The following is a 12,683-nucleotide window of genomic DNA, read 5'->3' as shown; positions in this document are numbered from 1 at the left end:
ATGACAGGGAAAGGCCAGCTCTGGTCACTCCCTGTTCCTGCTCATGTCAGGGGTGGGACCTCTGGAGTCCCTTCCAGCCCAGGCAGTGCTGTGAGCCTGGGATCTGAACCTTTTACCCCCAGTGCATTGGGTTGTGTGGCCCATGGCATTGGATGCAAACATTTAGAGCCCTGTATGGTGAGACACAAACAACCATGTTCTTTTCCTTAGTATTTCATGGATAAACCTGGGGACAGAAAACCCAGAACCCACAGTGACAAGGATAAACAATGGTATGGCAAACAGTAACATAATTTTGGGAAGATGCTGTCAGGAGAGTGAAGCTGTGGAATTCCTGAGCTATTGTTTTCTTTCTGTCACTCTTTCTTACATTTTTCCTTGGTTGAAAAGGGAGAAGGAGAGAGTGGATTCTAACAGTCACTTCTAAAATCACCTCTCTTCTTTCAGTGAGTACAGGTGATCTATCTCCACAGGCTCCTAAAAGCACAGTGATCATTTTCAATTTGGAAGCTTTTCTGTAGCAAACCGGTTTTGTTAGAGCAGACAAGCTTGGGGGTGTTTATTGTGTCACTGTGATGTGCTGAGGAAGGGAGAGCAGGGAGAAAGGAAGATGAAGCTCAGCAGATATTGTCCTGGTTTGGGATCCTGCTCAGGGCTCCCTGCAGGGCTTGCTCAGTGCTGGAGCTTTGCTGACAGCAGCAGCTCCAGCAGCACAGAAACAGCAGAATTTGGTTATGAGGCTCCCTGGGAGGTACCACACTTTCCTCCAGAACCCCCTGAAGCTAACAGGCTCTGGGCTCCAGAGAGGGAAACCACTCAAGCAATCCATCTGGAACTAATGGGGTTTGTGCCTTTGATAGGGCTGTGCTTTTCAATGCACCTTCTGAGACCTGAACCTGGCTGTAATCATTTCCACACAGGACAACAAAGGTTGCTATTTTACCCAAAATTTAGTCTGATATACTCTCCCTGGCAAATAAACTTGAATAATTGCTTCAAATTATTGAAAATAAAAATCAGTCTTAATTACATCTCAGAGGATGAAAATCTCCCTTGTCTGCAGAAAGAGCAGATGGCAAATGGAGGTTTCTCTCTGTCTACTGAATCTGTCTTCACCAACCCCAGACAGTTCTTAGCCTCTTATTCTTGTGTTAATTAGCGCTGGCACCTCATAAGGACTCACCTGAGCCTGGAGGGAGGCCCCAGCCACGCTCCCCCCATCCCTGGCAGACCCTAGCCCTGTGTCAGAGCCTGCTCTGGCTGCTGTCTCAGGAGGCTGCTGGCCTGAGGAATGGCATCAGCACTGATCAGCAGTTTCAGGTGATGATGAGTCCTGATGTTTAGCAGAGAAAGTGAATTCCAACTCCTGAATGCCTGGACCCCTTGGGAGTTTCATCCACCCCACCAGGCTTGAAACTGTGGGGACAGCCATTAGGACCAAAGGCATTAGTTCACCCTGCATTAAAAATCACTTCTGGGCCTGGGCTTGACTGCACAAAAATATAAAGTAGTCTGGAGAGTCTTTCCTCTGCACTACTAACAGAACAGCAATCTCCTCACCATTGCTGTGACAGATGTCTGTTGGAAAATAAAACTTTCTGTTCCAGGAAAAAATGCTACCATGAGCTGCCATTTCCCCCAGTGTAGCCAACAAAAAGGAATTCCTGTCCTTGGGGCTGCCACCACTGAGTTGCTCCTCTTGTAGAGTCTCTGAAAATCTGAGTTGCTGCTTGCAGGTGTATGATGGGGAGAGCTGCTGCTCTCCAGCACGAGTCTGGAGGCTGCAGAGCACTGCTGGGGACAGGGGAGCTGAACCTGGGGCCTCCCTGAGGAGAAGGGGAGGCAAGGGCTCTGCAGGGAGGGGACCTTAATCTGAGTCACAAACTTTAACTTTGCTGGAAATGGAAGATTAGCTGCAACAAAAAACTAAAGAGGGAAGTGCCTTGAACTCTGAAAATTCCTGAACTTCCTATGAATAGATCTGTGTTTAGAATAAGGTGAAAAATCGAAGTTCTCCAAGCACTGAGTCACGTGCATTTCCCATTATTCTGCAGGCACACAGCCCCTCCAGCTCCATCCCTCCTGTGCTGGCTCTGGGTCACGCTGCAGCAAGAACCTTCACGGCTCTGCAGCATCTCAGCTCTGCAGATCCATCACTGGCCTGGTGATTCTATAAAACATTTGTGTTCTCCATACTTTATTAGTCCCTGACAGACTCAATGTTTATAACATACTTCTCAGCAAGCTGTTTGCAACTCATCGCCCTGCTTGCTTTATAGTCTATAAATATTTAATTCTTTAATAAACTGCTTATATGTAATATCAAATGACTGATGTACTTCTCTCCCCTCTTCAGCAGTGCTACTATTTGCAAAACAATTCTTTTGGTGTTTTGAATAGCAATATATTCGATAAATGCTTGAATTTCCTTTTCCTAACTAGCGATTTCTTGAGGGTATTTGGTGAATTGACAAACAACACAATGGCTCCTGCAGGGCTCTGGGAGCTGCCCTTTCCTGTTATCTCCATGGGGAGACTTCCAAATGGTGAACTCCTGTTTCAAAGGCTGCAGTCTGAGTGTCCTGGACCCCGGGGTGACATTCCTGGTGCTCTCTGCACCAGGCTGTCCTGGTGTCCTGGTGTCATGGGTGAGCAGCCCCTCACTGTGTGCTGCACCCCTCTTCTGCCTCACCCTGTGTGCTCCTGTCACTCTCCCAGCACAGAGCACAGTCTCCTTCCTGCTGCTCTTTTCAGCACTTGTGGGAAGAGTGAGCCTGACTGGGTTTGGCCCTGAGCTTTGTTCCATTTTCCCTGGGGAAGCAGGCAGCAGGCTGCTGGATTCCTCTGCCCAGTCTCCAGCCTTTGGGCTGCTCTTGAGCTGAAGATCCTGTCTGGCATGCAAGGAGCAGGAACATTGAGGGCTGCAAGAGAAGTGTCAGCCAGCTGAGGCTGGAGCTATGGGTCTGCTCTGCAGCCTGCTCAGCATCTGGGGCAGAAATCCCCCAGAGGCTGTCCTGGATGGGTGCTGGGCTGCACTGGGTGCACCTGGCTCACCAGGATCTCTGCCTGGAGGGAACAGGCCCTGGGAGGGCTGTCCACCAGCACGGGCACGGGCAGGGATGGGGACACCCTGTGGTGGCACCACCACATTTGTGCCTCCCAGGCTGTCCAGGAGTCCTTGCCTTGCCCTGCACCTTGGGGCAGGTTCCTGCTCAGGCTTTGCCCTGGCAGTCCCTTCCCTAAGGCTCCTGGCATGCCAAGGCACCATTCAGGATTGGGCTCTGCCCTGCTCTGCCAAAACCAGCTGGCGAAGGTCTCTGCACCTGCAATGATGACAAGGGCGTGGTGGGGCATGGCCTTTCTGTAGAGTCACTTTCTGCTGGTTCCAGTTCCATATTCCCAGGCTCTGTTTGGTCTGGACCCTTGGTACTGAGCTGCTTTGAGGCTGGAGACCAGAAGGATGAGGCAGAGCCAGGCAGCACCATGGGGCTGGGGTTCTGCAGCTTCCAGAGCAGCAGTGCCACGGTGCTGGGGCAGGGAGCCACAGGCTGGGCGGCTGATGGGGTGCAACTAGATTGTCATTAAGGACCTTCTGGCCCCAGCCAGTCCATGGTGTGATTCTGTGATCTGCTCAGATCACTCCATCCAGCCATGGCTGCTCTACTCCCACAGACGGCTCTGGGCTCTCCTTGGGTCCAGGCTGGTCTGGCTGCAGGTTCCTTGTCACCAGGCTGGCAGATGCCTCAGCCCTGCCCCTGAGGGGCTGGTGGGCACGGGCAGGACATTCCCACCCAGCTGCTGGGCCAGCTGCCAGCTGGGTTACCCTCGGTGATTGGATTTTTGCAGGCAGTTTGCAGTGGCAAGCCCAGGTTTGGAATTGCTGCCCAGAGGCTGTCCTGGTGTCCTGGTTTGGATCAGACCTGGCAGCCTGCTGCCTTCCCTCTGTTTCCTGGGCGCCCTTGTAGAAGAGGGAGTGCAGAAGGGACATGTCTGTTGATATGTGGGAAGGGAGCAGAGGGAGGTGGCAGCTGGATGGGGCTGTGGTCGGGCAGCAGCTGCCACCTTGTCCAGAGCTCACTGCACCCTCTGCACATTGTCCTTCGACACAGACAGTGTAACCCTCCTGTCTGGGATCAGTGCTCCTCTGAGCTGTGCCTGTGGGCCACAGGCTCCTCTGGGCAGGCTCTCACATCACTGCTGTGTCTGTGACAAACAGCACACCCTCGGGGACAGTGGGGCCACCCTGCTCTGGCCACCAAGGGACTGCTCAGGAGCCTTTCTGGAGCCACAGGTGTGGTCTGTGCATGGCCAGAGCATGGTGCAGACGAGGATTCTCTCACAGTGGGTCCCACCTGCAGCTGACCTCCCTCTCCACTTGCCTCTCCTCTTCTGAGTGCAGAGGAAAGCAGAACTCTCTCCCTGGGACCCTGTCTGCCTGCAGCCCGAGTCCTGCCCAGCACCAGGGGTGCCAGGAGGCTGCAGAGCTGTCCAGGATCAGTGCAGGGCAAACACAGGCACAGATCCCCGAGCTGATGTCACAACAGTGCTGCTGTTGGCTGCTGCCTCCCTCTGCCTCTCTTTGTTCACTCCTGGCTCATGGGTATGGGTGCAGGTCCCAGCCCAGAAAAGCAGCAGACAGGGCAACCGAGGGGTTCTGTTCCCCACAGTGTACTGTTATATCCAGGTACCATTCTCTACTCTGAGGAAAATGGTGAGGGTGGATCTGACCAGCTCTGGGCTCCCTGTCCCCAGCAGGTGCCCAGTGGCCAGAGCTGCCCTGCCCAGGCCCTGTGTGCCACTGCCCTGTGCTGGGGACAGCACTGTGCCACACTCTGTCCCTGGGGAGGCATTCATGCCAGCCTGGCACGGCCACCCCAGTGCCCTGCTGTCCCTCCATGGCTGGGCTGGCAGCAGCCCTCCTTTGGCACTGGAAACATTCTCCCTGCAGCTGCTCTGCTCCCGTCCCCTGGCACCGCAGGCTGGTGGTGTTTCTGGATAACCAGGCACCATCCAGAGCCCCAGCACTCCAGGTCTCCAGCAGCGAGCACGGCTGGTGCCCGGCTGAGGGATGAATGATGATAAAGAAGTAAATCACATGGTGGGCTGAACGATTTCCCCAAATGAGCCTGTTTGTCCCAGGCACCGTGCAAAACCCTCTTCTCCTTGGCGATAACCTTTCTGTGTGCTCACATTATGCATGTATTCATGTGACTTTCCCTGCCTCGCTGCCACCTCTTGATTTAAATAAAAATAATTTATGTGGACATTCCTTCAGTTAGGATTCCCCCCCCAATAATATTTCGTCGATGCTCTGAACCCAAATGGGGTCGTTATGCTTTTGCATATCATTAGGGCTTTATGAAGAACAACAGCGACATCTGCATGTGCCGCAGTGCCACGGAGATGGGGGAAAATACGGAAAACAAACCCCAAATGAGCTCCAAGCTCATCTGGCTCTGTCTTTCCTCAGTGCCTTTGCCTCGATCACGGACACAAGTAATTGTACTGTGTAATCACATCACGGCTCATCTGAATATTCATAACTGACACAAAGACTTGGAGGAGAAGAGAAGTGGGGAGGAAAAGGAAGGTAATTTAAATATAAAACAGCATTTCATTCAGAAGCAAAGTTCCCCGTCCAGCTCAAGAGATTGTCCTGGTTCTGATTCTCTCTGTCCATCTCCTGTACAGGAGCGAGGGCAGTGGGAGCATCGCACCCGCAGCCCCCGCTGTGGAGAGAGAAAATAAAGCACAACAACAAACAGCAGCAGAACTGCCCCCAGCCAAAGGGATGTTTGAAGAGTCGCCAACAGCAGCTAACCAGCTGCTGGTCTCCAGGAAAGAAATAGTCTATTGAGGGAGCTTTATAAAGACCCCAATTAATATGTTGTGCATGTATAAGATCTACAAAGAGCCCACTGTGTTCCTCCCCCCACAGCCACCACCTTCTCTTCCTGATCAATGCCAGTGGAGAAGGATCTGTGCTACCAAATAATTGATTAATCACTTCAGCGGTGAAAACGTCTCTCTCCAAAACAGAGAAGAAAAACAAACACAAAAAGAGGCAACAGTTCGGTAATTAGCGTGTAAATTACCGCTGGTTCCATCCTTCTTTGTGCCTTTAAAAAGGAAAAGGGAGAGAGTAAATATAATCCCCATCTTAGTGTATATGCTGTCTTCATTTCTTTTGTATTACTTTGGTATCCTTCACCAGTATGAACAGAGCAGTGTGGTGTTGAAGCTGTGGCTGGCTCTGCTAGTTCGTTCCCCAAAGAGCTCCTATTTCCATTCCACTGGAGCTTATATTCCTTTAAATGTCTAGCGCAGCATCATTCCCCCTTTCTAATACATCACTGCTGGAATTAGAAGAATCCAAGGTTATATCCAACTTCAAAGGTTTCCAAGTCATCATGATTTTAGTGAAAGTAGAAGACAGATCATGGAAAAGTCCCTGGCTTTTGAAGATAGGCATCACAGGGACCTTCCTCCCTCTGTCTCGTTCTCGCTCTCCCACTCTCTCCCCCCAACTTTGTACCTCTCCAGCTCTGAATGTCCCGCGCTAGCGTGGTTTAATGATATGCAAATGAAATATGCATAAAACCATTCTACTGTATGATGATTAAACACTGGAGACATTAGCCGCCGACGCTTCACTGTTTGACTATAATAATTTTCCCCGAGCATCCACTTTGACTGCGGAGTTATGGAAACCCATAGCAGTTGGCAGAGAGGGAGTAAGAGAGAGCGAAGGAAGGAGAGGTGCAGGGATGTATCACCCATCTCTGCATTTATCCCACTCCAGGAGATATTTTCCCTCGTTGTACTGCGTTCCTACTGCTGTCTTTTGTAATCCATCCATGCGGTCGCACCAGGGCAATTAACGGCAAAAAAACCTCTTTTCTCTTAATGTTTCAAAGCTCATTAGCCAAACGATTATTCCTCATTAACAGCGAAAGCTCATTCATTAAAAGAAAAATATGCCCAAAAGATGCCAGCACTGTTAATCCCGAGCCATGTAGCTGGGCTGTAGATCCCATGTTAGTATTTTCCATGCAGAAGGGAAGTGCACCAATCCACAAAAAAAAAACCAAAACAAAACAAAAAACAGAAAAACCCAAACAAACAACAAAACAAAACAAAATTAAAAAAAAAAAAAAACAAAAAAAAAAAACCACCAGGTAAAAAGAAAACATTTTGTGAGTTTTGTAAAATCCGCAAGAGAGGCAATTAATATTCCCATTGTATGACTTTATTTTTTGTGTCTCCCTTTTGTCTCCAGTGCCCTTCCCTGGCTCAGCGCCCAGTGCCACCAGAGCACCTTGCAGATCCTCAGCAGCGCAGACACCGTAAGTAGCCGCTGTCCCTGGTGCAGAGCCCGCGGCCCCGCGCCGCTCCTTCCCTGCTCCCTCCGAGTGCCACCTGGGCTGCGCCAGGAGCACCTCCAAATCTCTCTGTCTTCAAGTTTGTGCATGTCTGTGTGGCATCCCTCCTCCTCCTTCACTCCCATAGTGGATCTCGTGAAGGGCTTCAGATCGGCCCCATTCATCTCCCTGGTGATAGCAGTGAATGTAGATAAATCTCTGCTGCCTGCTTGCTGCTCCAGTATGATTTTTATTTTGTCTTCCGTGTACACCTAGGTCAAAAAGTGGGATGTATACAGGCGGTGAGTGTGTGTGTGTGTGTGTGTGTGTGTGTGTGTGTGTGTGTGTCTGCTGCTCACTCCCTGTCGCTCTCTCTCACAGAGGCACACTAACACTCATCCCCCTGCGTGTGTCACACGCGTGCACACAGATAAACATCCGCACACGGACCGCGTGTGTTCAACAGCACACACACACCTCACTGCTGCTTGCACCGCCCCGGGGGTGTCTGGGTGTCTGTCTGGGTGTCTGTGTGTCTGTCTGTGTGTCTGTGTGTGTGTCTGTGTGCCTGTCTGTGTGTGTGCGTGTGTGTCTGTGTGTCTGTGTGTGTGTGTGTGTCTGTCTGTCTGTGTCTGTCTGTGTGTGTCTGTGTGTCTGTGTGTCTGTGTCTGTATGTCTGTGTGTTTGTCTCTGTGTGTGTCTGTGTATGTGTGTCTGTGTGTCTACCTGTGTCTGTCTGTGTGTCTGTCTGTGTGCTGTGCGTCTGTATGTCTGTGTCCGTGTGTCTGTGTGTGTCTGTCTGTGTGTGTGTCTGTCTGTGTGTCCATGTGTCTGTGTATGTCTGTGTGTCTGTCTGCCTGTCTGTCTGTCCGTGTGTCTATGTGTCTGTGTGTGCATATCTGTGCATCTCTCTGTGTGTCTGTCTGTCCATGTGTCTGTCCGTGTGTCTGTGCGCACTGCTCCGTGCATACTCAGGCATCTCGCTACTCCGTCAAACATTCCCTCTCCTCCCAGCAGAGGCTGTGTGCAGGCTGATGCTGCCCTGCAAGAGCGATATTCCTTCCTGCCTTGCTCGCCTCGGCTGCTCGGAGTCCTTCGCGTTCCGTCCTCGGGTCCCTCCCGAGCTGCAGATTTGGCACCTTTCCCTGGGCTGGTCCAAATGGCAAATGGCATCGGCGGGCGCTCGCCTCCTTGCAGCTTCTCTGGGCACTTCTCCCTCCATGCCGACTACTCCCTTTTGTTTGTTGTTGACTGGGCTGGGTGTGGTTGGGGTTTTTTGGCATTAATTGTAAACGAACCTGAATGGCAAAACACGCCAACAGCTTGCGGGGAAAAAAAAAAAAAAGCCAAAAAGAAAAAAAAAAAAAAAAAAAGCCCCACACAAACGCCTTCTGCTGCGACAGATGCCCATGTTGCCCCTGGCATGGAGAGCGGGCACAAGGGGTTTGTTGATGAGGTTTTTTTCGATGGCCGTGTTTATTGTTCGCATTTCCCTTTTCCATTTATTTTTAAAGACTCCAAGATGCCGGCCTCGGCGTGGAACGCAGCGGTGTCATGGCGGAGACGACGGCCTTTGTCTGCAGGGTGTGAAAGCTCCGTTGTGCCGGCTGCAGTGCGGCAGCGATGTCCGAGGGACGGTGCCGGGTCCGGGCTGCGGGGGAGCCGGTCCCACGGCGAGCTCGGGCGGGCTGGGGCAGCCGGGCTGTAATCCTGGCACTCGCTCCTGCGAGCCGCTGGCTCTGATAATCTCCCCGGGCTCCCCGGCAGTGTCTGGCCCGCTCGGGGCCCCCGCAACATATACCCGCTGCCGCGATCGCGAGCTGTGGCGTTGCCACTGAATGGATGGCACTGTGCCAACTCCGCTGCCATCCGCCCTTGCAGCTCTTTTCCTCCCTCCTCCCTCCCGCTCTCCCCTCCTCCTCCTCCTCCCGTCGACTTGATGTTAATTAACACACGGGTTAATTGATTTTAAAAGCTGAAGAATTACAGTTAAGTTTTCCCACAGGGTACGGCCGCCAGCCGCCTGGCACGGCGGAGCCTGGCGAGGCTGCGGGGGCCGGGGGCGCCCGCGGAGCGGGGCTGCGGGGCTGGCACTGACACAGTGGCACTGGCACTGCCACTGCTGCTGCCACTGCTGCTGCCACTGCTGCTGCTGCCTGGCACTGCCACTGCTGCTGGGCTGCCACTGCCACTAACACGGCTACTGCCACTAACACGGCTACTGCCACTGCCACTGCTGCTGCCGCCTGACACTGCCACTGCTACTAACGCTGGCACTGACACTGACACTGGCACTAACACTGCTACTGCCAGTGCCAACAACACTGCCAACAACTCTGCCACTGACACACTGCCACAGCTGCCCGGTCCTGGCACTGCCACTACCGCAGCCGCTGCCGCGGCTATTGGCGCAGACGCTGCCGGTGCCGCCCGGTGCTGCCAGCACATCGCCGCTGCCTTTGGCTGCCCTGGCCCACCCCAGCCCGCCCCGGCCCGCCCGCGGCCCGTGTCCCCGCCGCGCCCGGTGGAGCTCGGGCAGGGCGCTGGTCCCGGAGCCCCTCGCAGCCCGGAGCGCCCCGCACGGGCCCGAGCTCGGCTCCCCCGTCCCCTGATGTGCTGCTTGGCATGAAGCATCAAAACCTAGGGAAAGTTAGTTTGTTGTAATTACGAGAGAAATAACCCACGAGGGCTTTGGCTTTTCACTCTCCCTCGCCCCAGTGTGCGGCTGTTGAGGGTGACGGTGTGGCAGGAGGAGGCGCAGCAGCGCTGGGAACTTGATGCTTTCACCTTCCTGCGCTTTCATTTTATTTCATTTTGTTTTTTAAGAGCATGAAGCAAGTGAAGCGACAAGAGGAATCCATTATGCAAATCAGGTCACATTTGCATAATGTCTCATGACTGGAATATGCAAATGAGTTGTATAATTTATGAGTGCCACTGTCTGTCTAAAAGTGTTTCCCAGAATTTATAAAAACTGCGGCGTGGGAAGGCAGCTGCCGGCTGCCCTGCCAGGAGGGTCCAGCTCGGCTTTGCAAAGTCTGCTGGAGTCCGGGAAGGAGAGCTGAGCCCCCCTTCCCACTCTGCCCTCTTGCTTTATTTATTTGCCATTTCTCCCGGTACCAAGCTCCCACCTGCTCCCCTCGAGCAGGGGATGCAGGGCTGGGATGCAGGGCTCGGGCAGGGGCTGCACGGCCGGGCGGTCCCGCAGGTGGCTCAGCCGTGTCCCGGGCTGCGGGCGGGCACAGAGCCCCGCGTCCCCAGGTACGGAGCTCACGGCACTGAGGAGCCGCTCGGAGCCTCTCACTGCGGGATCGCCGCTGCTCTGCTCTGCTCTGCTCTGCTGTGCTCTGCTCTGTCCTGTCCCTGTCCCTGCTGGATGCGAGCCCCGGGACCGCGGGACAGCTGCGGGCTCGGGCAGGACGGACCCCGAGGCTCCTGTCCAGCGCCACGGCACTCGGGGCCAGCACGGGGAAGGTCTCTGGAATATCCCGACATTCAGGACAGGTATTAAGACATTTTCTATTCTCTTCTCCCTCTTCTTTGCATGTCTGGTGATCTGGGGAGCGCCGAGAGTGCATTGGGCTCTTGCACCTGGGCAAGCACCGTTGTGAGCTGTGTGCACAGGGAGAGGATAAATAATAACGTGCAAGGCCCTGGAAAGCTGTGTGGGTCACAGGCTGCCGCTCTGGGCAGCAGCTGGGCAGCTCAGCCTCAGCCTTCCTCAGCTCCAGGAAGTCCCCAAAAGGGCTTTTGGGCAAGAAAGTGTGATTGGCTGTTCTGAGAGTCTGCGCTTCAGTTGTAAAACCCAAATGTTTATCTCCCTGGTTCTAAATCACTTTTGGTGTTAGATGCCTCCAAAGTGAAGAATCTCACACTTTCCATAGGTTTCAAATACCGGGGCTGTGTGAATGGTTTGTTTAGTGGACACAGGTACAGGCTGTGACAGTGAGAGTCACACTGAGCGTCCCCAGGAGAAGGCACTGAGTTCACAGACTGTGCTTTTTTCCCTGTGACTGGAGATTTCTGGTGTGGGAATATGAAGAGACCCTCCACATCAGGTGCAAGGCAAACCAGCACATAGTCTGTGTGACACAGCAGAGAGAGGAGAGGCAGCAGCACAGCCAGACTGCAGCAGCCTCTGCTTGCTGCTGCTCAGGGCTGCTGCCTGCCCCACGCCACGTCCAGCCTCGTGCCCGCTGGCATTACCTGTTATCATTTCCAGCAAGGGTTTAGCTTTGCCACTCCACTGCCTGCCTCCATTCTTCCAGTACCAGTTTGGAGCAGTAGGGTACAGTTACAGAGAACCCCCAGGAGCTGCAGTTTCCTTCCCACTCCCTGGGTAAGGCAGGAACCATCAGGCAATGCCAGCCTTGGCTGGGTGGACAATCCCACTCTCCCACTCCATCCATGCCCAGCCCCGTGGCAGTGGCAGCTGCTGATACCAGTGCAATGACCCACATTCAGAGCTGGCAGCTCTGTCCCTCCCATCACATCAGGGTGATGTCCTGACAGACTCTAAGCAGTGTCTGAGCAGGTCCACGAGGGCACCAGTGTGCCAGCAAAAAGCACCAGCCATTCACATCACCTGCCTTGGCACGCCTGATGGATGTGCCCAGCATTAGGAACAGCTTGCTTGCATGGGGCTTTTGGCCTGATGGGTATAGATAAAAACAGTTTTAAGCAAATGTGTAAAATCTTTAAATCTTTAACAAATCTCTAATTAATCCCAGCTAAGTAGATTAAAGCTTACTGCAGCCTTTAAAAAGAAGCAAGCTGATGACTTGCAGGATAGAGAAAATAAGTAAAATTAAAACAATCATGTGTAAATGGGCAGCTCCCTTGTTCCTGGCGTAGATAAAATTAAGGTGGCAGGATTGCAGCCAGACCACTGGTCCTGGGCTCGATGGAGGCAAAGATTCAGTGAGATGAGGCAATACAGCACAACTCTGTATCAAAACAATTACTCAAAAGCATCAAAGATGCTACAGGTAGATTTTGTCAGGGTGCTTCAGACTTAGGGGACAAAGTGGTGCTGTGTGGACAGCAAAACAGGACAGGCTGCTGGGTTCCCAGGTGGAAATCAGGATTTGTTAAGATTCATCCTGATGTTAAGTTCCTGAGCATCAGACAGGCCTGTTTGTGGCTCTGGAACTCTCTTTACAGTGCTCACTTCAGCTGATCTGTGTTTGTAAAGATGGCCCTGGTTGGAAATTACATGGTTAATCATCTTGGCACAGTGAAATTCAGCCACTTAGACTTTTCTTCAGTAACTGAAGGAGCAGATTTTGTAGGATTAGGCTCCTAGCTGGAGAGATGTGGTGT

The 12,683-nt window shown here is 52.9% G+C and overlaps 1 protein-coding gene across 13 annotated transcripts in view; it reads left to right on the top strand.

Annotated features, from left to right (window-relative positions):
• LOC306806770 (uncharacterized protein) overlaps window positions 1-12,683 on the top strand; it is a 66,782-nt gene that overhangs the window by 34,702 nt on the left and 19,397 nt on the right. For 6 of the 13 annotated variants that reach the window (XR_013775553.1, XR_013775554.1, XR_013775558.1 and 3 more), the window contains one exon: window positions 7,280-7,346. Coding sequence is in view for 3 of the 13 variants with exons in the window: in XM_079315820.1 (XP_079171946.1) it covers window positions 7,280-7,346 (67 nt within the window). In the remaining 10 variants the exon portion in view is untranslated. Of the gene's footprint in view, window positions 1-7,279; window positions 7,347-8,378; window positions 9,389-10,723; window positions 10,866-12,683 lie in introns of those variants that run through there. The other 7 variants (XR_013775560.1, XR_013775562.1, XR_013775563.1 and 4 more) reach the window with 3 other exon arrangements.

This window comes from Erithacus rubecula (assembly GCF_903797595.1).
Source record: "Erithacus rubecula genome assembly, chromosome: 12".
Lineage (NCBI taxonomy): Eukaryota > Metazoa > Chordata > Aves > Passeriformes > Muscicapidae > Erithacus > Erithacus rubecula.
This window is presented reverse-complemented; position numbering and strand designations above follow the sequence as displayed.